The sequence below is a fragment of the Tiliqua scincoides genome, chromosome 6 (genome assembly GCF_035046505.1).
Source record: "Tiliqua scincoides isolate rTilSci1 chromosome 6, rTilSci1.hap2, whole genome shotgun sequence".
In the NCBI taxonomy this organism is placed as follows: domain Eukaryota; kingdom Metazoa; phylum Chordata; class Lepidosauria; order Squamata; family Scincidae; genus Tiliqua; species Tiliqua scincoides.
The window spans coordinates 13,631,101-13,659,086 of record NC_089826.1 but is presented as its reverse complement, the minus strand read 5'-3'; the positions used below and the strand labels follow the sequence as shown (position 1 = coordinate 13,659,086).

Genomic DNA, 27,986 nt, shown 5'->3' with positions numbered 1-27,986 from the left:
ACAGAGTGCGCTCTGGCCAAGCACTTTCAGGAGTGATGAGAAATGAACATTGGTAGCGGTTTGAAATGCCTACCTGTGCTACTTTCATGCTCTCTGGTATTTCACAGATAAAAATAGGGACGTGCTTGCAATGTTCCAGCTCTCATGCCCAGAGCCTACCCCCCTGTTACACACTGCTGAAGGCTCTTTGCCAACTGCAGCATCCAGTCTTTGTTTACTCTGCAGTCACCAGCTCTCTACTGATCTAAAAGCCAAGAGAGGTGATGCTTCTTTGGCTGAAACTTAGTAGAAAAATGGGATTATTGGATAGCGTGTTGTTGATGGTTCAAAATATACCGTGGCCCCTGAAGTGTAGGAAACAGCAGGTAGAGCACTGCACGGTAGCTTAGGAAAATGTGCATAGGAAAATATTAAACTTTTTTTTTAAAAGTATACATGTGCATGCATTTATGTGCATGTGAATTAGATACCTGATGCATCCATTTCCCTCTAGGTCCATTGCCCTAGATCTTTACTATCTGGCCAGATTTAGTAGATAGACCCCATGGAAGGAAGCTGATTCCTGAGAGCAATGCTGGCAAGTTGCCCTAATATATATTTTTAATAAGACAAAAATGTGGTCTGTGATTTACCAAGGATAGGGACAAGAATGTGGATGCTCTCAACCCACAGCTCTCAACCCACAAGCACCCATTGCTTCAGGTGCTGCTTTTATTCCTATAGTGACCTGGCTGCCTCTAGTGGCTATAGCTGGGCAGCACACCCACTACTAATTGGAGCCCTGGGGTTAACCCTACGTTTCCTGGCTGATCTTAAGCAAGGGGGCACTGCTAGCACCACACCCTATCTCCTTGAACTGTTACCCTGCACATGCCCAATCTCGTCTGATCTTGGAAGCTTAGCAGGGTCAGGCCTGGTTAGTACTTGGATGGGAGACCACCTGGGAATACCGGGTGCTGTAGGCTTATACCATAGTCTTTTGAGACTGAAGGTTGCCAACCATTATCTCATCGAGAATCTTCCACCGATTCCACAACATGCCCTAATGCTGACCCTGCTCCTGGTAAAGATTGAACATGTTCCAGCTGTTTTTATCTACTTCTCCAGTCCAGTTGTTACAAAATATCACATGTATGGCTTTTAGAAAACTCCCATAATCTTCAACTCGTACATTGCCTTGTTCTCCACCTGAAAGGCATCAAAATGATATCTGGCACACTTGTGCCAGGATTATGGGTTACAAGGAATGGCTTTGTCAGGATTGCACACCTGGAACGTTAACTGCCTCTCTCAGGGTTTTTTTAACTATTACTTTTTTTCCTAGGTAAATTCTTTATTGCCTTTTAAAAGGGGGGAACACAAAATACAAATATTAAAACACAGCAGACAAGTACAAAAAAGAAGATACAAGTAATCAAATAAAGGCCAGTACAAATGAACATGTAACAGAAAACAGCTCTAATCCACTCCTGTGCAGTTGACAGCTATCTCTGCTAAATATCTTCTCCTGATCTTCTAGCAAAGAAGGCTGCACATCAAGTCCCCACTTTGTCTGTGTCTGCTAACAACAGATCACATGCAGTGTGGCCTCTGGTAGGAGGATTTTTAATTAAGGGTATGAACAACCACTCTTAATGATGATTATGTAAGGAGCAACGTAACATATAATAAAATCTGTTGATTCAGAGCAACTCCAAACACAAAGGCTTTCGGATGCTGGCATGCCTCTTGGCTCCTCCCTCCCTCCACATTTTGCAGATGCTACAGTGATTTGTACATTTTCAGACCCGGTGGCAAAGTGTGCCTACAAAGGAGTAAACAAGGAGATTAGTATCTGGATTCCAAGGGCTAGAGAAATCCATGTGTTAATTCAGGGATGTCAAACTCATTTCATACAGAGGGCCAAAGTTAGCAGTCGTGGTTCCTGCTGAGGACCGGAAGTGACATTATTAAGCAGAAAGCAACATCATTAAGCAGATGATGACCAGAAATACACACTTTGTTGTCACCCAGAAACTCATTAGCTCCAAACGACAGAAGAGAAAATGTGCAAATCTGAATTGTATTTTCAAGATAGGAGAGAGCCCAATTATCAAGCTGGGAGAACCCAATTGTAATGGGGGGTTGGATAAATTGCCTCTGGGGGCCACATTTGGCCCGCAGGCCTTATTTTTGACACCCCTGTGTTAATTGATATACACATCTTAAAAGAGACTTCCTTGTGTGTAGATTCACTGGTGATCCTTGGATCTGAAAAATTATTTATGAACTAGCCATTATTTATGGAAACAAGGAATAACTTCTACAAGTTATGCTCCATGTGGGAAATGGAATTTCAGTTCATAGAGCGCTTGATGTCCTGGTTTCTTGAGTCAATAATTTGTATTAAAAGACCTGGATTCAGAAGGCTGATCCAAATATATAATTGCTGTGCTGCCCTGCCTAAGTTGCATTCAGACCTTCTCTCTCTTTCAGATACACAAATGTGTGTGTGTGTGTGTGTGTGTATGTGTGTGTGCGTGTGTGTGTGTTCATTGAATGTGTGAGCAGGAAGAATCTTTGCTTGTGATCTTGTTTCCATTTCACACATTCATGGAATGTATGTGAGGGATGAGGAGGTGTGAATAGAGCTATTGGGTCTTTATAATTGTCAATGAGTGCCAGTTATTGGTCCATTAAGTTTATCTTTGGTGAACTTTGCTCTGAGGTGGAAAAGCAAACTCATTAATACATGAAATGTTGTCTTTTCCGTAGGCTTCTGCTGCCCAAATTATTTTATTCAGACCTGCACCAGCGATTCTGCTGGCTCAGCTTGAGGCTAGGAATGGGGATAGGGTACTGGCAGCACCAGTATTGCCAATATCATTCCCTTCCCAGCCTGGATCCCCCCTCCTCAGAAGCATAGCTAGAGGAGGTGCAAAGCACCAAGTTTTGCAGGGAGTCTCACAGTGCTGTGCAAGCAAGCATGCCGTGCAAGTAACCCCCTCCCCTTCAGAGCCATTCTGGATAGCTAGAGCAAAATGGATCCATATGCCCCTGTTTTGCTCTAGTGGCCTGGAATGGCTCTGAGGGGGAGGGGTTACTTGCAAGGCATGGTGAGGCTCCCTGCAAAACTTAGTGCTTTGCACCTCTTTTATCTACTCTACTGCCCTTCACTGCCCTGCCCCGCCTGCCCCATGGCTTGTTGGATGGCAACTGACACGTAGCCACGTACAGCAGCAGCCTAACCCTTGAATGCCCTTTGGGGAGATAAAGTAGAAATTCAGTATATAAAAATAAATAAATAGCTGCTCAAAATGGCGTGTCACCATTTGCGACAGCTGTAAAGCACACTGAACCACTGGACTGCAAGTTCTGGTGGAACAACCCATAAGATTGGGTTGTGAGGTTCCTTTAAATCAGGGGTGCTCACACTTTTTTGGCTCGAGAGCTACTTTGAAACCCAGCAAGGCCCAGAGATCTACCAGGGGGGAAGGAAGCGTCTGACAGACACCCCCTTTAATGTATGGAGCCCCTGCTGGAGTCTAGTCAGTTTCGCCAGTTTTGTTGCTGCATGCCTGAAGAGCAGCTAAAGTGTCAGTTTTAGTGTCAGCTAAATATGTCAGTTTCATCTAGTCACTAGACGAAACTGACATATTAACAGTTTGGAGAGACAGGGCTCCATGATCTACTCATTTTGCCTCACGATCTACCGGTAGATCGTGATCCACCTATTGAGCACCCCTGCTTTAAATGGATGGTAGCCCTGATAACAAGTGTGCCCCTGGAACTTGCTGTCATTTGGGTATGAAGGGAGTTTGCGGCATCTCTGAATTCCTATTTAAAATAAGAAATGTTCCATGAATCCCTTTGAAAACTGATCTCTCTTCTTTTAAAAACCAGGTTCCAAGACCAAGGAAGGAGTTGTTCATGGAGTCACAACAGGTAAGCCCATAACTGCTTCTCTTTGAGAATCTATGACAAATCACACCTTCCTTTCCTTTAAAGAGATCTTATATCTCTGAATAGGCTCTGATTCATGCAGTTGGAGAGTAGGTGTGCAACAAAATCTAACACGATGGAAGGCACACATTCAGTCCCACTTGGAAATTAACATGCATGCAGAAATTTCTTTTGATGTGATTGAGCTGTATTTCAGTTCGACTGAGTTTCATGGCACATGGTGTGCCATCTGTAGGGCTGGGTGCTAGGGTGCTAGGCCTGGAAGGTATTGGCTCTGATCCGACTCTAGTCTACTCTCCAACTGGATGGATATGGCTATGCCTGTGCCCACCAAGTTTGGATGAAAATGGTGAGGGGGAAGGCAATGTGTGTTGGCACCCCAATTCTCTTCTTGCACAGAAAGCTGCTTCTTCCACATTCACGCAATTCATCCAGATTGACAATTGTCTATAAAGTCAGTCATGTTACAGATGACAAATAAAGATAGCTGTAGGAAGAATGATGCTGCTGCATTAAGGATGGAGTTGGGAAGCCTGGCAAGAAACAGACCAAAGACTCTGTGTAATGGAATGTATTCCTCTTCATTAAGTATGAAGAGAGATGCGTATTTAAAGGGTCAAGGGCTTGCTCAGTGAAGCACAAGATGATACAACAGAACAAATGCAAAGTCCTTGCATTTACTGTTCCTTAGTGCCCAGTCTCTGTGCATGGGGAGATGTTTAACTCAGCGTGCGTGGGCTGGATTCCTGCTGGTGGAGCGTGTGGAACTCTTTGCCATCTAAGAAAGGTGAAAAGAGGACATGCACCGAAACTCATGAAGTGCTTACTGATGGATTATAAATGTTTATTGTGGCACCAGGTTCTGTAGCAAAACCACCATTGTGGAAAGGAACCTCAGTGTTCTTTTCTTCTCGGCTTTTCATTCATTGCTTGTATGTTGTCCCTCAAATTAATGGGTTTGAGTGCAAAGGAGTAGCCATTTCTGGCTGTTCTTTGTGTGACCTGTTACATCACAAAATGTGTTGTTTACATTCAAGTGTTGTCAGAATAGCTTACATCAAAAAGGGTAAGCAAAACAGACTTAGAATAAATTCAGGACATTCAGGGTTGGAAGTGATCATTCCTTCCTCCTCCTCCTCCATCAACCATAGCTTCCTTTTCAGTTTCCTGTTTAGCACTGACCATAGCACCGACCAGGTTTCTCAGTGCCCTGGGGCAGAGTCCTGCACTGGCCCACACCATGGCACTTCCTGCCTGCCCTCTGATTCCACCAGAGGAGTCAGGAATCAACCTGCAAGATTGGCTTTCTGATGGGTCATTTGGCCATAGTGTGGGCCATTGACCAGGTTCAAACTTGGGCAACCTCTGATACCATTCCTAATAGTTGATGTGATGTCTGAATATATAGATGTGCGTTGGTTAACGTCAGGGTTATGTTCCATGAACCCCATTGTTAAGTGACATGGTTGCTAAGCAAAAATGACTTACCAGGTGCTAGAATGCCTCTTACTGGAAGTCTCCTCCATGGGCCCCAGAATGGTTTGCAGAAGCCTTGGGAAGGCACTACCAGTTTTCAGAAGCAAACCGGAAAAGGCTCCCAGAGACTTCTGCAGGCCATTCTGAAGGCCACAGTGGCCCTGCTCAACAGAGACTTCTGGGGCCTTCCATGAGGCATTCTGGCACCTGGTAAGTCATTTTCATTCAAGAACCGTGTCACTTAACAACAGGGTTCATGGAACATAACTGTTTAGTGATGCACACCTGTACATTTAGACATTGCATCAACAATTACAGCAACTATTGCTAAATTGCTTTTTACAATCACTATCTGCCCAGTAATGACCACCATTGTATATCCAGTCTGCCATTAGTCGGCAGATCACTGAGCAACACACAGCTGTACAAACTGGTGACCAGACTAGACATGATGAGAAATGTGATCTTACAAATAACCACAAATGCCCTTCCACAGGGTCAGTACTATATTGGGAGTGGGTGACATTTAACCCTTTCCCCCATTCCATTTTTTCATTGACTGGTGGTCATGCTGGGTATTAGCCACCTTTGTAGTTAGATGTTGTTGCATTGTGGTTCTGCTGTCCTGTTGCAGACTTCTACAGTCTCATGTTTCAGCAGTTGTGCCTTTGCTGTTCTCACAATTTGTGGCTGCCTGGTATTCAGAGATTATCCTAGGGCTGAGTCAAGGTACAAAAAGCAAAGGTTGTACTCAGACAAAACACTGGGGTACAGAACAATAGAGAGTCCAAAGCATGGAATTATCCAAAGATTATAGGTGCCATATAATGAGCAGCTTTTATCCAAAACAGATGGAAGACATTAGTAGAAAGCAAGCTTAATTCCTGACCCAGAAGTGCAGTATCTGATGAGAATCAGAGAGGGGCTGGAACAACTGGAGATGACCTTGTCAGGATGTTGGAAATTGGCTAGCTTTTGGGGATAGAGGCAATGAACCTAAAAAGCTAGTCTCTCTTAAGTTTCATGCAAAGAGACCTATCGGAGCAACAGAAGATTCCAGGCAAGGACCTGCAGTTGTCGGTGTGCAGTCGAAAAGATGCCAGCTTTTCTTGAGATAATGACATTCTCCTAGAGAAATGAGAAATGGAAAATGGTTACAAAACGATCAGACTTATACCACTTTAGTGGACTGTCATTCAGCTAGAGCAGGGGTGTCCAAACTTCTTGGCAGGAGAGCCACATCATCTCTCTGACAATGTGTTGGGGGCCGGGGGGGGGAAAGAATTAATTTACATTTAAATTTTGAATAAATTTACATTAATTAATATATTAGAGATGAACCTTACATGAATGAAGGTCTTTCGATAGCTCAAAGCCTATCAAAGGTGTTGTGCAAAGCAAGGCCGGCCTTTCCTTTGCTGTCACTGCTGCCTCACAGACGTGAAACAGCAAGCAGCCGAGGGTGCCCTTGGCCCACAGCTTGCACAAGAGGTTGAACAGTTGACCCTTGTGCTGAGAGCAGTCGCTTCGGACCAGCGCGGGCTCCAGCAAGTCTCCAGTGGGCCAGAGGCTCATTGGAGATTGGGGGCTCCCTGCGGGTTGGATTGGGGGTCCCCAAGGGCTGAAAATGGTCCCTGGGCCGAGGTTTGGGCACCCCTGAACTAGAGTTACAACAGTTCTATACGCAGCATATACCATTAGTGTATATCTCTAATCCGCAAAGCTATCTGGACTTATTCCTTTCCATAAGGTATCTATTTCAAACGGTCATGTGCCCAAACTTTATCTACTTGTCATGGCTTGACAGTCACTGAACATGGTTATCAACGAAAAACAACTTGCAGCTTTTTTTTTTTTCCTCCAGCAGTCATTTTTGCTGAATCACTGAGGTCCATTTTAGGTATTCATATGGCAATCCGATATTACTTCAGATCCATGACCTCTGCAGACCTCAAAATCCACTTGCATTGTTCTGATTCTACAGATGCTATTGAAGTCATGCAGATCTATATTTATTCTTAGTAAAGCAATCAGCACATGCCCTGAGTGCTATATGCTAATGAAGCTCCGTAATTGACTTTGTTTTCACACATCCCCACACCAGAGTCAGGGTGCGGCTGTCGGATTAATGCCATCTTATCTTGTCCATGCAAAAGTTACACTACTCTTGCTGTTTAGGGGTGGAGGGTGAAGAGGAGGGTGTGGTGTGAGTTGAAATCACTTGAAATCACTGAAGAAGATCTCAGTCTAGAGCAGGGGTCTCCAAACCCCGGCCCAGGGGATGCGGCCCACAGCAAGCCTCTTTCCGGCCCGCAGCCAACCTCTTGTCCCCTGAAAGCCTCTGGCCCTCTCAACTGAACATGACCAGAACTGTGCTCTGATTGTGTCTGGAGGGTGCTCTGAGGGCCAGAGAGGTTGAATGAATAAGCCCATTCATTTATTCACTCACCTAAGTTCCATCTCTAATTTATTTATTTAAATTTTATATTTAAGTTTTTTTTCTGACCCTCAACACCATGCCAGATATTTGATGTGGCCCTCTGGCCAAAAAGTTTGGAGACCCCTGGTCTAGAGAAACCTGCTTTCAGAAAGGGCACACTACAGCCTATTTCTTTTCCAAGCACACCTTTACTTTCTTAAGCTGTTGAATATCTAGCTGGTAGAGGAAAACTAGGAGCCTTCCTTTATCTTCCCTTCTGTCCAGCTGGAGAAAAGACAGTGGTGTGTTCCAGCCAATGGCATGGACTGGGATTGTCATTTCAATGCCAAACTACCATGGGCTGGCGGGGGGGGGGGGGGGAGAAGCAAAAGTTGCACACAGCCAACTTGGTTTCATATCTTGATGCAGTGTTTCTCAAACTGTGGGTCAGGATCAACTAGGTGGGTCACAAGCCAATTTCAAGTGGGTCCCCACTCATTTCAATGTGTTTTTTTATTTTTAATAGATTTGATGCTACCATGGTATGTAACTGCATATGGGGAAAGGTTAGAGATGTGTACTTTTAACAGGCTGTTATGTCTATGCTTTTAATAATGATAGTCAGTGGGGTTTACTCCCAGGTAGGTATGAATAGAATTGCCTTTGGCAAATTTTTTCTAAACAGATCAGTAACTGCTTGGGAGGGTTAGGAGGGTTCTTCTTTATATATATAAAAAAAAATTTGAACTTGTACTTATTGCAAACTTTTAATTTACTTACTTAGGGCACAGTCCTAACCAACTTTCCAGCACTGACATAGCTGTGCCGATGTGGTGTGCACTGCATCCTGCAATGGGGAGGCAGTCAAGGGGGCCTCCTCAAGGCAAGGGTATGTTTGTTACCTTACCTTGGGGCTGCATTGCTGCTAAGTTAGTGCTGCAAAGTTGGTTAGGATTGCACCCTTACTTAATTAATTAGATTTGATTTTGTCATACGGGGTACTAAAAATGTTCCTGCTTGATGATGTCACGTCTAGCCATGACATCACTTCCAGGTTAATGACATCACTTCTGACAGATTGTCATGCTAAAAAGTGTGTCCCGGTGCTAAACCATTGGAGAGCCACTGTCCTAGTGCTTATGTTGCAGGACATCCACATTTATCTCACCCCTCGAATTAGAGAAGTCTCACCTTATCCATCCTCTCCCCCCCCCTTTTTTTTTTACAGTGGCTGAGAAAACTAAAGAACAAGTGTCAAATGTTGGGGGAGCTGTTGTGACTGGTGTGACAGCAGTAGCACAGAGGACAGTGGAAGGTGCTGGGAATATTGCCGCAGCCACTGGCTTTGTCAAGAAAGACAAGCAGGTTTGTTTATCTAGTGTTTATTTAAGAGGGTTTGGTTTAAATTAGAGTTGGGAATTCATTTATAATACAAACCTTTATAATGCTAAATCTGTTCTTCCTGGTTGCTGGAGGATTTTGTTTGGTCACTTGGGAAAAAAGGAGACATTAGTCAAATGCCCAATTAATTCCTACACTGAAGTTTTCTGCCAGGAAATCATGCATTTTATCATTACAACTTGCTTAGACAAATGCCCCAGTGAATTGCTCCCCCCCCCCAAATCAGTCCAATGATCTATAATCTTGGGTCTTCTGTGACCAATTACATAGGTTCTACTCACACTATAATTTTTTAAGTTCCTCAAGCTGCTTGGATATAATTTATTTACTTTATTTCTATCCCGCCTTTCTCCCTGAAGGGACCCAAGGCTGCTCTCAACCAGGCTATCAGGCTTAGGGGCCAATCTAAGGGCCCAATCCTATCCAACTTCCCAGCGCAAATGCAGCCGCAGTTCAGCCCCAAGGTAAGGGAACAAACAAATGTTCCCTTACCTTGAGTCGGCCTCCATGACTGACCCCCCACAGCAGGATGCAACGCATGCCCCATTGGTACAGCTACATCAGTGCTGGAAGTTTGGATAGGATATAGCCCTTACCTGGGAGGTGTGCCCAGGGCTCTCCAGAGATTGCGTGCGGCTTCCCTGTTACATGAAAATCCCCCTGGTCATTCCTGTGTTCCTATTATTCCCCTGTGTATCTTATTTCTACCTTTATCCTTTTGTAATAAAACAGTGATATTTTATTGCAAGTTATTTTTCTCTCAATCTCTAAGAGAAAGGGTATTTCGCTCATTACACCGTCCGTTATCCAGCTTAAGATCCTATATTTCTAAAGGGCTTTGTGATACACATGAATTCCCCTAAGAATCAGTTCATTTGGTAACATCCTCAGAAGCCTCCTGGACAAGAACTGAAAGTGATTTCTGGTTGCATCTGGGAGGGCCTTTGAGGCCATCCTGCTGCCAGCTCACACATCAGCAGATGCTCAGATCTGTGGACGCTGAGATTGTGGATAAGGAGGCCTGATGAATTTGACAGATTGTAAGACAATTTCTGTGCTTACAATGAAGAGCTTGGCTGGCCCCAGGTAACACAGCCAGCTTTATGATTGACTGATGACCAGGTCTCCCCAGTCCTACTCTGAGACACTGTATTTACTCAGTCGTTTCAAAGAATGTGGGGCAAAGAGATGCACTTTTGGCATCTCTCAGAACATCCACTGAAACACTTTGTCAGTTGCACTCTGTCATATGTTGTCTTATTTTTTTTAAAAGGCTGTGCTGGTTAATGACTGTGTTCTCGAAAGATGTTGTGGAAGTTCTTTTGCAATTTTCTTTTCTTAAAAAACAAAACAAAACACATATTGGTTAAAAGGTAAAGAGAAGGCTGATTCTTTTTCCATGCATTTGGCTTAAGCTCTTTGTAGAATGCCATTTTCAAGCATTTGCAGCTGACAGCTAATGAATTGCTGGGGAATTGGAAATACATGTGAAAAGCAGTTAAGAATTAAAAAAACAAAAAACAAAAAACCCCATAATATCTTTATTCCTTGTGGGTGTCCCTTGTCGGATTTCCAAAAGCAATTTGATTCATCTCACTACAAAAGTGCTTCCAACGTGTTAGTGCAGCGGAGATCTGGGATTACACCAGCGTAAGTCTGCAAATTGCTTCTTTGCTGTGGAGGCACACCATAATGTGAATAAATTCACTGTACAGGGCTCACTTTACAGGGCTGTATCACTTCAGAATATGGGAGGGGCTCCCATGACTGCATGCATTTTGATACAAAAACAACCAGCACCTGTTTTCTCTGCATATAGCAATCTCAATGTCAAGGAGAAGCGTTATGTCTCAGCTTTCTTTCTGGCCTGCTGGTTTCCTATGTGTAGGAATATTGGCGAATGGAGCATAATAATAATAATTATTTATTATTACAGCATTTGTATACCATCTTTCTCGCTGACTCTCACAACGCATTGTGAGACATTTAGGGCCCAATCCTATTCAGTGCACGCCTATTCACTGTCGGCACGCACTGTCGTAAATTATTATTAAATATTATTAAGAGTATTTATATACCGCTTTTCAACCAAAGTTCACAAAGCGGTTTACAGAGAAAATTCAAGTAACTAATGGCTCCCTGTCCCTAAAGGACTCACAATCTAAAAGATGCTAAACACCAGCAGACAGCCACTAGAAAAGACATTGCTGGGGTGAGGAGGGCCAGTTACTCTCCCTCTTCTAAATAAAAGAGGAGCACCCACTTGAAAAAGTGCCTCTTACCCAATTAGCAAGGGTAAATGTGCCATATTGCACGTTTGTGGACCCTAGCGCCAGTGCTCCACTGATGCTAGCCCAGCGCTAGCCAGCACTGGGGTAGTGCCGGTTGAGCACCGGACCTCCACCGCTCGCACGGAGAGCTGAGCAGCAAAGAGGTAGGTGCGGGCGTCGAGGAAGGCAGGGAGGAGGTGTTCTCGGGTGGGGGGAGGGCAGGGAGGAGGTGTGCCAGGGAGGGAGTGGGGTGGGACCGGTGGAGCTTTGTTCCACCAGATCCAGAGGCTTCATGTCGGGCTCGCCGCCCGACATGGAGGCTCTTCATTCTGTGCCAACCTTCAGGCCATCATAGAATCGAGTAGCCCCATTGCAGGGCTACTTGGTTTGCTTGGGGGAAGGGGAAGAAAGTCCCCTTCTCCCGAGGAGGAGGCGGCAGCTGCTTTGGAGCGTGCTGGATGCAGCGGCAGCCATTTTTGGCGCCGCTGCAGCCCCCTGTGCCAGGCAGCTCAGGATTGAGCTATCCAACTTTCCAGCTTCAGTGTAGCCACACTGCAGCCCCATGGTAAGAGAACACAGGTTCCCATACCTTGAGAAGGCCCCAGTGACTGCCCTTCCACCACAGGATGCAGCGCACACCCCAATGGAAAAACTGCACCAGCACTGGAAAATTGGATAGGATTGGGTCCTCAGAGTCTACTCCTATGCATGTCTACTCAGAAGTAAGTCTCTTTATAGTCAATGGGGCTTACTCCCAGGAAAGTGAGCATAGGATTGTAGCCTTAAAGACTCAAGGTGGTTTACACAGGCAGGCTATACTAAACTCATCTTTACTTCAACTGAGTGTTTACAATAATTGTTCTACGAACACTCATGGAGTCCTTCACTTCCAGATGGAATCCTTCACGGTGTGGTCATTATATCTGGCATCTGGGTATGCCTTCCGAGCTTTCTTGGAAGGTGACTTTCTATGCTCCTCCACATTCCTGCGGCATCATTTGTGAGTCTTATCACCCTCTCACAGTCACAGGTCACAACAGCAGCTCCTCCTAGCTTTGTCCTCTCACGATAGTTTGCCAGCTTTTTTCCAATTTCCCATCCAAATTTTCAACCAGGACTGCTCCTGCTTAGCATTCTTCAGCTCAGCTACCAGACCACACCTCCTTAACTTTGTGTTCGAAGTGATTAAGTTCTACCACCTTGGTGAAAGCTTGGTCTTTCTGGCAAATCTATACAATGCATGCCTGCAGAGGGCAGCTAGAGCACCAGCACTTGGCCAGGTGACAAGGCTTCCACTTGTCCATGTGCAGGCAAGAGCCTTTTCCATGGCCCCACCCAAATGAGAAATTCCCACTGAAGGGAGGCTTGGCTTGACCCTTTTTTGATGGCCTTATTGCCACTGTGTAAATTCCATTCTGCAGAAGCAGTCCATTCTGCTTCTGCCAGGCATTTTCTTTGCTAACAATAATCATTACTGTCATTTCACTGGTTACATTTTTTGTAATTGGCTATATTTTTATTGTTATTTGATCTGACTTTGTTATTGTAATCATTGCAAACCAGTCTGTGTGGCAGTCCTTCCAGTGGAAATAATGCACTGAGCATTATTTTTCTCAACAGGGATGCTGGAGCCTGTAGTCCCAGTCCAGGCCTAGCATAAAAAGATGCTCTGTTGGGGTTGGGAGTACCCACCACACCTTTTTCTGCCATCTGTGGCCGAACACAAATTTCTGGGGAGACTTGGAAAGAGAAAAGGGGAGGTGGCTTGCAAGATAGAATTTGGAGTTCAGGTCTGGGCTGCACAGCAGGTACTTGCAGCCCCTACATTATGGAGTTGTGCAGTCCTGGAGGCTATGTCACATGCTTTTTCTCTGAAGATCAGCTCTGAGAGATATCCCTTAGGAAGATCAGATGTGCTGTTCCAAGGTGATAGCCCATGATGGCTTCTACCCATCTACATAGCTGAAAATGGTCAGGGCTGGTCCCCAACCCCAAAACTAGTGCAGGGGTGTCCAAACCCTGGCCCAGGGGCCATTTGCAGCCCTCAGGAACCCCCAATCAGGCCCATGGGGAGCCCCCACTTTCCAATGAGCCTCTGGCCCTCCAGGGACTTTCTGGAGCGCATGCTGGCCTGATGCAACTGCTATCAGCATGAGGGCAACTGTTTAGTCTCTTGTGTGAGCTGCAGGCGGAGGGCTCCCTCCACTGCTTGCGGTTTCACATCTGTGAAGCAGCAGTGCCAGTGAAGGAAAGGCCAGCCTTACTTTGTGCAAGGCCTTTGTGCAAATATATTTATTAAATTTATATTTAAATATAAATATATGAGCAGCCTGAACATCATTATGATCCTCTTCTTCCTGTCTGGCTGGAATCCTCTTTGGAGTTGAGGATAGTTCAGAACCACAGGAACACTGAATTTTTGTTGCTCGTCCCATTCATATTTGTGACTCTTTGACTTGTTCAACTTGAAACTTTACTGTCTCATCTGCTTACATTTACAATGTAATCCTTTCTTTTTTGTGGGGTGGGGGGGACGACTAATCTCAATGTTGGATTTCAAAGTCTAATCCCAAAGCACCATTTTTAATAAACCCATCTAAGCATACAGTTCTTCAGCATTTTGTCATTTGATCACGTCCTTAGAATTAAAAATCAGGAGTAGCTCCTTAAGGTAATCTTGCAGTCCTTTTAAGTACCGTAGTGTCATAGTACATCATTGAGAACGTGAGACAGAATTTTTCTGCGAATATACTGGTAGGTTGGGGGGGGAGGGGTGCATCGTCATCACACCTACAGATGGATCTGAGAATTTCCAGTCTGTTAGGATGCTTTTATATCCAGATCTCTCATAGTACCAAATCTTAGTAGGTTGGGGGGAAGGGTACATTGTCATCACACCTACAGACGGATCATACATGGTGTGGATTATCTGAATTCACCCTTTTGTTTTGTTTTTTGTTTACTTCTAACTAGCCACATGGGGCTCCACCTTTGATTGGGGCATAACTTAGCCCTTTCTCCTACTCTATTTTCCTGCCCAACATGGCCATTCTCCAGACAGTGGTATCACTAGGGCTTGCGTCACTCAGTGCAGGAAGCCAGCATATCACCCCCATGATGGACCTCCTCCCATGCAGTGGGTGGGTCAGGACCCTGGGTGGTGGGCATGGTGATTTACCCTGCGGGATTTTTGGCTGTGACTTTTGATAGAATAGAGATATTTCAACACGGTTTGTTCCATTGCCTTCTGCATGAAAATATGACCGAGTAATATATAACATGATGGTATTATTCAAAAATACCAAGATTTAAAAAAATTTGACCAGGAGTGGTGTTTACCCCCCCCCCCCCCAAATGCACATTACCCAGTGCGACTCGCATCCCCCTATTGACGCCACTGGCCCCGGAAGCTGCTATTAGTCCCACCAGTGAAATAAGCAGTTTGGAAAACTATTAAATCCAGCCATTGTTGTTTCTTTTTCCTAGTACCTCTGAGTGCATCCTAAAATCCTTGTCTAGCACAGTGTGGAGTATATATTATGTATGCAGACTTTCTCCTTCTCTTCATCTTAAGAATTTTGGGCTCTTTGTGCATCCCCCCTTTGTCTTCTAATGCTTCTAGTGCAATTGCTTCAGTGCTTCCTAGTTCTTCTTACCCAGTATGGGTAAGGAGAACTAGGAAGCATAGAAGCAGCTGCACCAAGCAGCAGCAGGGAGCACAATCACTGTCAATGCCAAGAGCAATTATGCAGTAGTGAAATTTAAAGTGCAGAGGATCAGCATGACACCGCCACAGCCCCTCCCTTGAAGCCTTTCTCCCTGAATCAAGTTTAAGTTTCTACATTAGGGTATTTTTTTCTCATGTCAGGTTTTCCTACTTTGAAATGTATTATATTAAATTTAAAGAGATACATTATTTCATCTGAAACTTGGGGTGGGTTGCAGTAGTTAATATATATAGGGTATATAAGGTATATTAAATGTATTAAATATATAAGGTATATTAAAAGGTATGTTAATACCCTAACCCCTGCTAATTGAGTAAGAGGCACTTTTTCAAGTGGGTGCTCCTTTTTTTTAGCAGGGGGAGAGTAACTGGCCCACCTCACCCCAGCACTGTCTGTTCTAGTGGCTGTCTGCTGGTATTCCTTGGCATCTTTTTAGATTGTGAGCCCTTTTGGGACATGGAGCCATTTAGTTATTTGATTTTTCTCTGTAAACCACTTTGTGAACTTTTAGTTGAAAAGCGGTATATAAATACTGTTAATAATAATAATAATATTACAATGCTAGCCCAAGCATGTTTGCTGAGAAGTAAGATCCATTGTATTCAGTAGGACTTACACCCAGGTATATTTGCATAAGATTGTGGCCGTAAGGTAACATGAACTCCATACATTTCTCAGGTAGCCCTTGGGAAAGATGGTATCCTAGACAGTAACATGTGCCCTTAGGCAAAATTCTCAGTTTGCCTCTCGCTGAACCTGATGCTTCTTTTCAGCAAAGGTTCTTTGAAAAGAGTTTCATAGGCAGCACTAGAGTTCTCTTGCTGTAGGATAAATCTATTCCCTTGTTGATTATACCCTTGGTCAGGAGGCCTATAAATAGGTCACAATGATAAAAGAGGTGAGGGGGACGAAGTCTTCTCCAGTGCAAAGCTCCTAGGTTCAGGCTGAAGAAGTTCTCAGCCCTATTGGATCAATTCATTTCTTCCACCAGAAAAATATTCATTTTTATTAAGATTATAAGATTATAAGATTATTATTTTTATTAAGTCTGCTCAGCTCCATGTCGATGACAGCTGTTTTGCATGCGTTGTCTATTTCTTTCAGGTCATCAGAGAAGCCGGGTGTCATTGTCCTTACATTCCAGGTGCCCAGTTTTAGGGCAGGAGTTTTCTGTTTTCTGTTGCATGGTGCAGAGTTGTCGATCTGCTTGTTGGTTTTCACCCTAAACCCCATGCACCCCATGAGGTTAACGGACCGTGGCGAGGCAACACCTTACTGGCTGGGGACTGCCCAGCTTAAGGCGGGCGGTAGCTGCCCAATGAGATGCAATGATCTCTCCCACCATCGGAAGCAGCCCCTGGCGTCACACTCTACGCCAATCAAGCGAAGACTTATAACCGGTAAACTGCTGCTTCCCGTGTTGTGCCGACGCCGTATGGTAAAGTTGGAGTGTCCTCTCCAGTGCGCGAAGCCTGGGTAAAGAAGGTATGGAGGATATGCTGTTACCCATGCAGCTAATCCCCCCTCTCCACGTCACTGGAATGCGCCGCCGCTAAACCAGCACAGAAGCTTTAAGTAGCTTAAAGTCCAGGGGACTTTAGCATCCTAACCTCAGTCAGGCCTTGGCTTCACACTACCATTAGATGTGTTGCGTTATAATCAATTTTAAATGCTGTGATTTGCGCAGAACCATAGATTCATTGTTATTTGAAACAGCCTATTTATGGATCATACTAATCATTCAGTCAACCCACGTCAGGATGAATTTATGATGCAAGTCAATGATGCACAATAAATGCATCCATTTCTAACAGCTTTTGCATTCACCAGTCATAATAGCTTAATTCTTTGGTCATTTACCAGATGCCAGTGGACAGTATTTTCATGGGGGCAGAGCTCTTGAGGCATAATTTTAAAAGAGGTCAGATCAACCTCTTAATACCCAGCTGCTATGAAAGAAGAGGTGAGGAGGCCGCAATTAGCTTGATGAGCATGGAACACATTTCCAAGCATAGGAAAGGTTTTATCTCCCCAACCGCCAGCATGTATAAAGAGTAGTCATTGGTAAGTAGTCAGCTACAGGTTACCTTTCATTGATGCTCAGGAGAAGGCAGTAAGAGCATAGACTTTTCCAGGTCTTTACATTCACATGCATTACACAACAGTACTTTGGACATTCTGGATTTATAATAAGGGAGACCCAAGTGTATTCTGTAGTTCAAGACAGAACAAGGCAATAGTTACATTGCTTCTGAGTGAGAGTTGATTATGTCCCCAGGCACAGCTGCGGACAAGGTAGGCTGTTGGAGGGATCCTGGGCCCTGTAATATGCTATTCCCATTTCCCCAGTCCTTTGGCAAAGAAAAAGAAGCCGTCATCTGGGCAGGAACAGCCTTTGATTGCTCATAGGGAAAGAGGAAAAGACTTTTCCTAAGCTTCTTGCCTGCCAGCTGGGCTTGGAATGAGGACAATTACTGATAGTCTAATTTTAGACGCAACTTAAGAACTCCCATCATTTTGGGAGATTGTGGGGGGCAAGGTTGTTAGGTATGTTGGCTTATCTATTCCATGAACTTTGGGGAGACGCAGCACATCTCTGTGGGATCTATGTTGGTGAGAGCGAAGAAACAAGGTGCATGGAATGTGTAACCTGACCCAGGAGCATAGCTAGGCAGAGGGCAAAACAGCAAGTACTGCAGGCGCTCCAATGCAGCATGTAAGCAGCCCCTCCCAATTGCCATCGAAGCCATTCCAGGCAGCAATAGCAAGATGCCAACTCTTAGATGCTCTGTGGTCTTCCACCACCCCAGGGCTTCTGCCATCTTGATGCTCCCCCAGTCCCTGCATATTCATTCTGTGTAGTGAGAATGACAAAAAAAAACAGGGCTGCAGTTGACCGGAATTATTTGGAGAAAGAATATTTACTCTGAAAAATAAATCTTTTTCTATCTTGAAGTTCTTAGTATAAATTTAATGTTCTGTTTTTAACAGTGCAATCCTATGCGTACTTACCTGAGTGTCAGCTGCACTGAACATAGTGGGACTTAGAGCCCAATCCTATGAATGTCTATTCAGAAGTAAGTCCCATTATAGTCAATGGGGCTTACACCCAGGAAAATGTGGATAGGATTGTAGCATGAATTATGAGTAAACATAATAATAATAATTAATAACTAGGTATTTATATACTGCCTTTCTGGTCATCGGATTACTCCTCTGACTTTATTCAAGGCGGTTTACGCAGGCAGGCGTTTCTAAATCCCTCAAGGGGATTTTTACAATCATAGAGGTTCTCTCTTTCAAGAACCAACAACATTTCAGAATGGATCTTCCTGGTTTGGTCTCACTTCTGGCCTCCAGTTCTCCCATGCAGGCTGGCAAGCAGCTCCATCTCTCACATGGAGGGCAGCCAAGATGGTTCTTGCTCATACCAAGAGCAGGTGGAATCACTCAGCTTGGCTTGTCAGCTGCTTCAAGGTCTTGCCATTCTCAGCCGTCCAGGGAGCTGCTGGTGTCCTCGAACTGGCCACCTTCTGATGTTATCTTCGAGCAAACGGAAGCTCTACCCTCTAGACCAGACCTCCAGGCACAGACCTAAACATGCACAGGATTGTGCTGTAAGTGTGCTCTAGGGTGGGTTTTGTATTTATGTACTTTATTCAGCCGCTGTGTGATACATGTGCAGAAAAGGTCGGCTACAAATCCATTACAATCAATCAGAAAGAAACAATATAATGAGAACTGATGTCCATTTAGTGTAATAAGAATCAAGCATTTTGGTGCCCTTTCAAGTTAGATGTTGGGATGCAAATGTGCCTGCTAGGAAAGACTCCCATCGGGGATCCTGGGGAGGACATGCCAACCATAATAGGCTAGATGGACCTGTGGCTTGATTCAGTGTAACACTGTTTCACATGCTGCTATGCCTTAGATAGACTATCCAGCTTGTCAGTGATATGTTTACTGGTGAGGGTGGAAAACGCCTCGCAGAAATAGAAAGGCATAACTGTGAAATTAAACGCCTGAGGCCCCAGTCCTATCCAATTTTCCAGTGCCAATGCAGCCCTGAGCTAAGGGAAGCCCTACATCAGAACAGGCCCACTGGATCAGGCCATAGGCCCATCTAGTCCAGCTTCCTGTATCTCACAGTGGCCCACCAAATGCCCCAGGGAGCACACCAGATAACAAGAGACCTGCATCCTGGTGCCCTCCCTTGCATCTGGCATTCTGATACATAGCACATTTCTAAAATCAGGAGGCCTCAGTGACTGCCTCCCCACTGCAGGATGCAGTGAACACCCAATTGTCAGGGCTGCATTGGCGCTGGAAAGTAGGACTGGGACCTGAGACAGGTGAACCCCCTCCATGAGTAGGCCTGTTTTTCTATGCTGATACGTACAGTTGCTGGAAACCCAGCATGTTCCCCCACCAGTGCTTCTACAACCAGGCTTTGAGGGTTTGCAAACTTTTTTTTTGTTGCCCAGCCTGTTAAGACATTATTCAGCTCCTTTTTCCCCAAGCCAATTCACTTGTTAAAAAACTTTTAAAACTTGAGAAAGGAGTGGCACTTGACATAAGGACCAGCCTATCAACACTCTGTGTAGTTGGTTGAGGAGGTGGAAGAGAGGCGGTTTTGTGATTGTCATGTAAAGGCATGAAGTGACACTTAAGGCACACAATTGTAAGGATCCCTCACCAATCAAGACATTAGTTGTATAAGACACTCTGTTTTCTATCAAAAAATTAATTTTCATACTGCCATGAAATGCAGCGTCAGTCCTAAAAGGCATTTCTGCAAACCCACAGCAGGACCTATTGTTAAGGTCTGCCTTGGACTGAAACTGCGATATCCAAACTTACTAATTTGAAAGCCATTGTTTTTGAAATGGTTTGCCATAAATAGAACAGCTGAGCCGAGCCACAGAGGAAGGTATGAGATTGTCCTGCGTGTTGGGCTAAGGGTCCCAGACTTGTGGTTCCCTTCAGACCTAGGCTTTGCATAGATCTAGGCCTGGGCTGGTAGACCCCCTTCTAGAGCATAGGGGGGCATAGCTAGAGGGGATATAAAGCACTAAGTTTTGCTGGGAGCCTCATTACACCATAAAGGCAGCCTCACCCCTTCAGAGCCATTCTGGGTGGTGGGCCAAAATGAAGCTAAACACCTGGCTCCAAAGGGGAGGGAGAGGGGCCACTTGCATGGGATGGTGAGACCCTCTGCAAAACTTAGTGCTTACCCCCCACTAGCTACACTATTGCATACAGCATTTTATTGAATAAATTAGCCTATATTTTTAGGGCAAGTTGTGTGAAGAGCGTTCACAGGATGGAACGCATATTTAGCACTCATTCTTCCCACCTCCTCCACAAGCTATGAGTCTAGCTTTTCAAGTTGCCAAGAGTTGTCTGCAAAGAGTTTTGAGCATCTGCATTTGCTGACACGTGACATGCCTGAGATCCAGGGAGATCTAACGGTGCACTGTTTCCTGCAGAATAAAGTGAGGTTGCACTATATTGAAATAAAGCCCATGAGAGATCTTGGCTGTGAAGAGGACCAGGGAATAGTCATCCTCCTGTTTTATATGTTAAGTACTTATGTTAAGTATTATATGAGAGAGTTCTTGAGAGAAAAAAATGTGCTCCTAAAATACATGGCATGAGTTCAGTTTGATCTTGCTGTATTAGGAATAATCCGTTCCTACAGTGCTGTTCAAAGGCTTGCCTCTCTCTTTTTCTACTCTGCCTTAACAATTGATAAGAACTTTGAAAATTAATTCTGGAATTAACTTGTGTGCAATTTGCTGTAGTTTTCAGTACTTATTGTTCATTTCTACACACACACACACACACACACACACACACACACACACAGGCTTATTTATTTAAAATCAGGGCCAGGCCAACCACCCTGGCACCTGAGATTCTGCTTCCACCCTTAACAAGACACGTTAATGTTTTCGCTGCTGCCACCCCCACAAGGCACAACCCCCGATCATCCTTGCCACCCCTACAAACCTGCCACCACCCCAATTGGCTCCGGTTCAGCCCAGTCCTTGATCAGCCCTGCTGCATAGATGATGCGCCAATGTCACAGTGATCACACACAGGCATCTCATAGATAATGCGCTGATGTCATGGCGGTGACACATGGACGTCACACTGATGACGTGCGAGTGCTGTCAGGATGCTGCTCCGTGGCTAAACAATCTGGTTGGTGTGTTCATGGACACTGGGGCCAGTGGCACAGCTAAGAGGGTGCAGGGTGGTAGCAGTTACACCGGGTAACAAGTTGAGCTTGACACCAGTGCCTGAAATCGTGAAAGCCTTGGTATGTATGAAGAAGACCATTGTGTTATATATCATTGGAAAGGTAATTTAATGCAGAATGCAATGAAGTAAACCACATTGGAATATCTGTATTCTATAAAAAGTTATGGCCAGTTAACTAGAAAATGAAAACACAACTGCCTTATGGAACAAAAGTGAATTTCTTTAACTCCGAACTGACCTATGGGACTGAGGGTGCAATCCCAACCCACTTTCCAGCACTGACATAAGGGCAATGCAGCTCTGAGGTACAGGAACAAACATTCTTACTTTAAGGAGGCCACCGTGAGTGCCCCCCAACTGCAGGATGCAGCGCACGTCCCATTGGCACCGCTATGCCAGTGCTGGAAAGGGGGTTAGGATTTGGGCCTGGTTGTTCTGAGAGCCAATGAGATGTTATTATGGTACAGCATGGAACCAATAATGTGTTAATGTGATTCATTTCCATGTATCATAATAGAGTTAGTTTTCCCTGCTAACTGGGTAAAGAGGCACTTTTTCAAGTGGTGCTCCTCTTATATTTCTCTAACCAATAAGGCACACACTTCTTATTTATTTACTTAATTGCATTTGATTTTGTCATGGAGGCGGAGGGGCTACAAAATCTTCTTTGATCCCAGGTAGCAGATAGATGCCTTCCTGCCCAATCCTATGCATTACTCAGAAGTAAATCCCATTGTGTTCAATGACATTTACTCCTAGGAAAGTGTGGATAGGATTGGACAGTTGGCTATGCCACTGGCTGGGGGAGGTGGCAGACCAAGTGGGTGGCGATCTGATGGGGGGAGGAGGTAGATTTTCCCCCTATTTTCCCTTTTTTCAAAGCCCAGGTTTGACTTTACTTCTGGGGCATCATTTTGAACTTGGCACCAGTCTACACGATCATTAGCTATGCCACTGACTAGGGATGTTACTGGAAAGGGCTGTGCCAGACTTGCTTTGCTAGGTCACGCTTGGCATTTGGCCCTTGTTTCAGTTCACCCTTGGGGTGGCATTGCCAAGGCGGGCTTAGGATATGACAGACGTCACGCTATCGGCACCGTCGGCATGGGTCCTGAATAGAATGAGGGCATAAGGGCTTTGAAAGTAAAAACCAGCACACTGAACTTAGCCTGGAAATAAACTGGCAATCAACATAGATCTGTCAAGTGCATAGTAATAAGCTCTGCCTGCTGGCCAGATGGGGTCAATTTTAATTTGCTGAAAATGAGCTCAGTGTCCTACACGTGGCTGCAGCTAAGGCAGCTTCAGGCTAAACACCCAGTCTATGTCCTCAGTGCCATATCATTATACTGTACACCCTGTATGATCTACTTGTTTTAAAACCACTTTTCAGGGAGATGGAGCTCTTTAAGGCAGAACATCATTTGTAAACTGTAACTGCAGCCCTACAACAATCATTTGGAGTCTCTTTTAATTTCCTGCTCAGGAGAATAGTTGACATAGTGCTGGTCATGGCTGCCTTCCAACTTTCCATGTCCAACCCATTAGTGGTTGCTGCGCTACGGTCTCTGGTTCTCTTGCCTCTCGTTCAGACTTCAACCCTAGAATCACAGAGTGGTGGCTGAACTGCAATAGGCTATTTTAGTTTTATTATTTCCTAAGCTTTCTAGCTGGCTGAACTTTAGATATATGATTTGAAAACAAGTTTTTAAACAGTTCTGTCTCATCTCTAGCTTTTTATGTTCTTGTCCTTGGCTGGTATTTTATTAAACGGCTGGAATGAATCCACTCCAGAACTGTCACTCTGCATGCACCAGAACCCACAAAACAGAAGCAAGTCAAAGCCAGGAAACCAATCAGTTTTCATATCATGATACTACATGGTGCCATTTTGAACACACTTTTTTTCTCAGTGCCAAATGCAACTAAGGGTGCTTGTTTAGGCTGGTGCAAATCCCTTGCACCGGCCCAGGAGGGTCGCAAGTATGCCGTAAAGCACGTATGCGCCTCCGCAAGAGTCGGTGGCATCCAGCCTTCATGCCAACTTGGGAAGGGAGGGTTGCGTTGGCCAAGCTCGGCTGACGCATGGGTGGGTGGGAAGGAGGCGTGGAGGAGGCGGGAGGGAGGTGTTCCAGGGCAGGAAGGGCAGTCCCGGGGTGGGTAGGCAGGGACTGGGAGGTGTGGCTAGGACCTGGCTGTTATGCTGGATCCCAACCCCATTCCCAAGCAGCGCAGAGCGGCTGCAAGCCACTCTGCTCTCCTCAGACTTATGCCCCTCTGGAGGTGGCGCAAGTTCAATGGGATCCATTGAGGCTATGGTGGCTTACCCAGGGGTAAGGGAAAGAATTTCCTCTTGCCTCCAGCTGAGCCACTTCAGGCCCCACTCTTGCGCTGGATACAGCACAGGCCTCCTGGCCTGCCTGATCCAGCACAAGATAGGATTTTGCTGCACAATGCATAACTTATGGTAATGGGGGTTTATATATAAGCCTATTAGCTGGATAACTCAGGAAGATGCTTCGTGCATGTACCCTTTTAAAATAGTGTTCATGCCAACTTACGTGCTACCAACCAGGCATGTTGTTCAATATATCTAGCTGCAGAAAATGCTTTAGCATGCTAATACGATCACAGTAATGTGGCTGGGTACCCAGTGTGCAAGTACTGTATGATATTCTCCTTTCAGGAAGACTAATGAGCTTGGGAACGATGATGTGGCATGGATGAGACTGAATTTAGCACTCTGAGACCATGCAGTGGGTGGAGCAGTGTCCTGGGTGGTGGGTGCGGTGATGCACCGTTGCCCCTCCCCACTGGTTTTTTGGCTAGAACTTTTGACAGAATAGAGCTATTTCAATGCGGTTCGTTTCATTGCATACTCCATGACATTACACATCAGATGACATAGAACATGACACTATTATTTGAAAACACTTAGATTTGATCCATTTTGGCCTGTGCGTGTCACCCAGTGCGTCACCCTTGCTCCTCTAGCGATACCACTACTCTGAGAATTTGTGTGTGTGTGTTTTTTAAAAGCAATTTTCTAGCCATCGTGATTGTGGAGGGAGGTTTGTTAGTAGGATTGGAGGGACAGTGTACAGTAGACATCTCCCAAATAGTGGCTAGAAGCAGGGCTGCCCTGTAATGTGTGAAGTGGGTGACCCTGAACCACAACAGAGGAGCAGAATCAGGGAAGGACTGTAACTCAGTGGTAATGCAACAGCCCCGCGCACAGAAGGCCCCACTGGACCTTTGTGGTATGCCCAGGCAGGACTGGGAAGGACCCTTGCCTGAAACTGTGGCCAGTTTGTCAGTGTAGGCGCAACTGTCTCTGTAGAATGCATAAACGTAAAGCAGCTTCATATGTTCAATCAATATCATAATGCTGTGGTCCCCAAACATTTTCGCATGGCAGCTTGCTTGATCTACTGGGCCACTGGCCACTGCTCCCCATTAGTGCTACAAGCCTATACATTGTACAGGGTGGCAGGTTTTCCATGAGGATTCTGTTGGTTTGGTTTTCCGATTTGGTTTGCTGGTTGGTTTCCATGGCTCCCCAGGGACCGCGGCTCAGTTTGGGAACCACTGTCTTCATGGATTGAGATTTCAACTTACCTAGGAGACCCTGAATTCAAATATCAGTCAGTCCAACCAACTTCTAGCATAGCATAATGTGGGTGATATAGAATCGTCCTAGGATTGGATGAAACCTATCTCTTGATTTCAACAAAGCTTTCTGCCTTAAGAACATAAGAACAGCCCTACTGGATCAGGCCATTGGCCCATCTAGTCCAGCTTCCTGTATCTTATAGCGGCCCACCAAATGCCCCAGGGAGCACACCAGATAACAAGAGACCTCATCCTGGTGCCCTCCCTTGCATCTGGCATTCTGACATAGCCCATTTCTAAACTCAGGAGGTTGCACATACACATCATGGCTTGTAATCCATAATGAATTTTTCCTCCAGAAACTTGTCCAATCCCCTTTTAAAGGCATATGTGCACAGACAACAGAAAATGCCATCTTATCAGTTCTAAACCATTATATATGTTGCAAATTAGACTTTGCCTGCATCTGCCCATTGTGACATCAGACTAGTTGTGCTAGTGCATGGATGGAATTAATGCACATGAAACAAAGTAATGGGCTAGTTGCGAGTAATAGAGTGCTGACAGCATCTGCAGAGGTACTCACAAGATGGGGAATACACTGCTGTTTGTAAGTTAGTCTCCGCCTGAGGGGAGACATGATTGAGACATAGAAAATTATGCAGGGGATGGATAGAGTGGTTAGAGAGATGCTCTTTTCCCTCTCACACAATACCAGAACCAAGGGACATGCACTGAAATTGAGTGTTGGGAGAGGTAGGACAAATGAAAGAAAATATTTCTTTACCCAATGTGTAATTACAACATGTAATGTCTGTGGAACTCCTTGCCACAGGAAGTGGTGATGGCATCTCACCTAGACACCTTTAAAAGGGGATTGGACAAATTTCTGGAGGAAAAGTCCATCACAATAAGTATTTGCAAGCTCCTGATTTTAGAAGTAGGATACTTCAGAATGCCAGATGCAGGCGAGGGCAGGTTGTGTCTTGTCGACTTGTGTGCTCCCTGAAGCATTTGGTGGGCCACTGTGAGATACAGGAAGCTGGATGGGCCTTTGGCCTGATCCAGCAGGTCTCTTAGGATCTCCTCCCTACATTACACCAATAATGGTGCATCTTATGTTCTAAAGTTTTATTATTGTCAGACCTTATAAAAGGTTAATAAGAACTGGACGGAAACTTGTAAATCAAAACACATTACAAAACATGACAAAACTGGGTCCAGTTTCATTTATAAATATCCAACCTTTATCCTTTTTAACTTGGATAGAACTGGTGATTTCCATCATTGAGTAATCCCATAGTTTATCCAATCATTCCCTCTAGGAATCTTAGCTTGATGCCAATATCTGGCATAGATGATTCATGTTGCTGTAAACATATAATGTATTAACTCTATGACGTATTGTATCATCAGTTGAATTAAGAAGAAACAGCAGTGGGCCTAGTGAAATTAGATAATGAATTGATGACAACAGTATCCCTTCCTTCAGGATGCTCAGCTTATCTAGGGATCGAAGGTGGTCTTCCAACCCAGCCCTGGTTGGCCTGCTTATGTTGAAGAGTGAAACAGTGTTGGCATATATGTTCTCAAAGCATCATTTACGTATAACTGCATTCAGTGGTGCAATGGCCTCTCCTGAGTCAGGGCTGATTCAGAACTGTTGTACAGAAATGGGGAAAGAGGAAGCAAGAACAGTTTGTCCTTCCCCTTTCCAAGATTCCAACCAGAAATGATCAAATGGATTTCTAGGAACGTAAGATCACTTTCTGAAGAAATATTTGACCTTTTTTCTTCCCTATGTGTCCTGTGTAGGATGGTGACATCACAAGGGGTTGCATTATTCATGTTCAAATGAAAGTGACTGCACTCTTTGAAATGCTGTGTCCACAGTTTACTACTGGGGAGGGTGCATGCTACATTCTCATGAAGAAGGTATAGATGCTGTGTTTCTCTGCATCATTCATCATGTTTGGGGATAGATAGATAAGACATAATATATCAGGATCCAAAGAATGGCACGTCTGATTATCCATGCCCAAGACAGCTTTGGACTTTCTGAAACAGCAGGCTTCTACAGCGCAGGGCAAACTGTTTTTTAAATTGAAACTCTGAATTTCAATTTGTAGGAAAATTCCCACCCGTACTAGGGTCTCTCAAGCCTTTGAGAATTCCACTCTCACTCTTTGGAATGGATCTTCACCATAATATAGATTATGCAAAACTATCTAATAATGATATGATGGTTTTATATGATAAAGAGGACAATCCTATTCTTCACCCATACTGAGGAAGATAGGATCTCCTCCCTACATTACACCAATAATGGTGCTGGTTTAGTGGCCAGTGTCCCAGCAGGATCACAGGATTCCCCCTAACTAGGTGTCAACTGACTAGGAAGATTAATTTTCAGTTGATTTAGGCCCAAATCCTAACCAATTTTTCAGCACTGGCATAGCTGCGCTAATGGGGCATGTGCTTCATCCAGCAGCTGGGTGGCACTCACGAAGCCCTCCTCAAAGTAAGGGAATGTTTGTTCCCTTACCTCAGAGCTGCGTTGGCCTTATGCCGGTGCTGGAAAGTGGGTTAGGATTGCACCCTTAGTGCCATAAAGCATGTCATGCCAGTGGAATGCATGTTCCTCCAGTCTTAACACACCCATAGGATTGGACTGTCAGTTACTTTATTGTACCCTACGTGGAGCTGCCTTTGAAGACTGTCAAGAAACTACAATTGCTTCAGAATGCAGGAGCCCATGTGGTCTTGGGGGCTCAGTGGTCTGACTTTTAGGCCAGTGTACCTGTGGTTGCACCGGTACCAGTGTATTTCCGAGCACAATTTAGTGTACTGGTGGTGACCTTGAAAGCAATT

At 44.8% G+C, this 27,986-nt stretch overlaps 1 protein-coding gene and 1 pseudogene across 3 annotated transcripts in view; both read left to right on the top strand.

Annotated features, from left to right (window-relative positions):
* The window catches only part of SNCA (synuclein alpha), a 61,325-nt gene that overhangs the window by 9,414 nt on the left and 23,925 nt on the right, over window positions 1–27,986 (top strand). For all 3 annotated transcript variants that reach the window (XR_010794661.1, XM_066632044.1, XM_066632043.1), the window contains exons 3-4: window positions 3,883–3,924; window positions 9,066–9,202. Coding sequence is in view for 2 of the 3 variants with exons in the window: in XM_066632044.1 (XP_066488141.1) it covers window positions 3,883–3,924; window positions 9,066–9,202 (179 nt within the window). In the remaining variant the exon portion in view is untranslated. The remainder of the gene's footprint in view (window positions 1–3,882; window positions 3,925–9,065; window positions 9,203–27,986) is intronic.
* Window positions 849–965, top strand: LOC136656660 (5S ribosomal RNA; annotated as a pseudogene).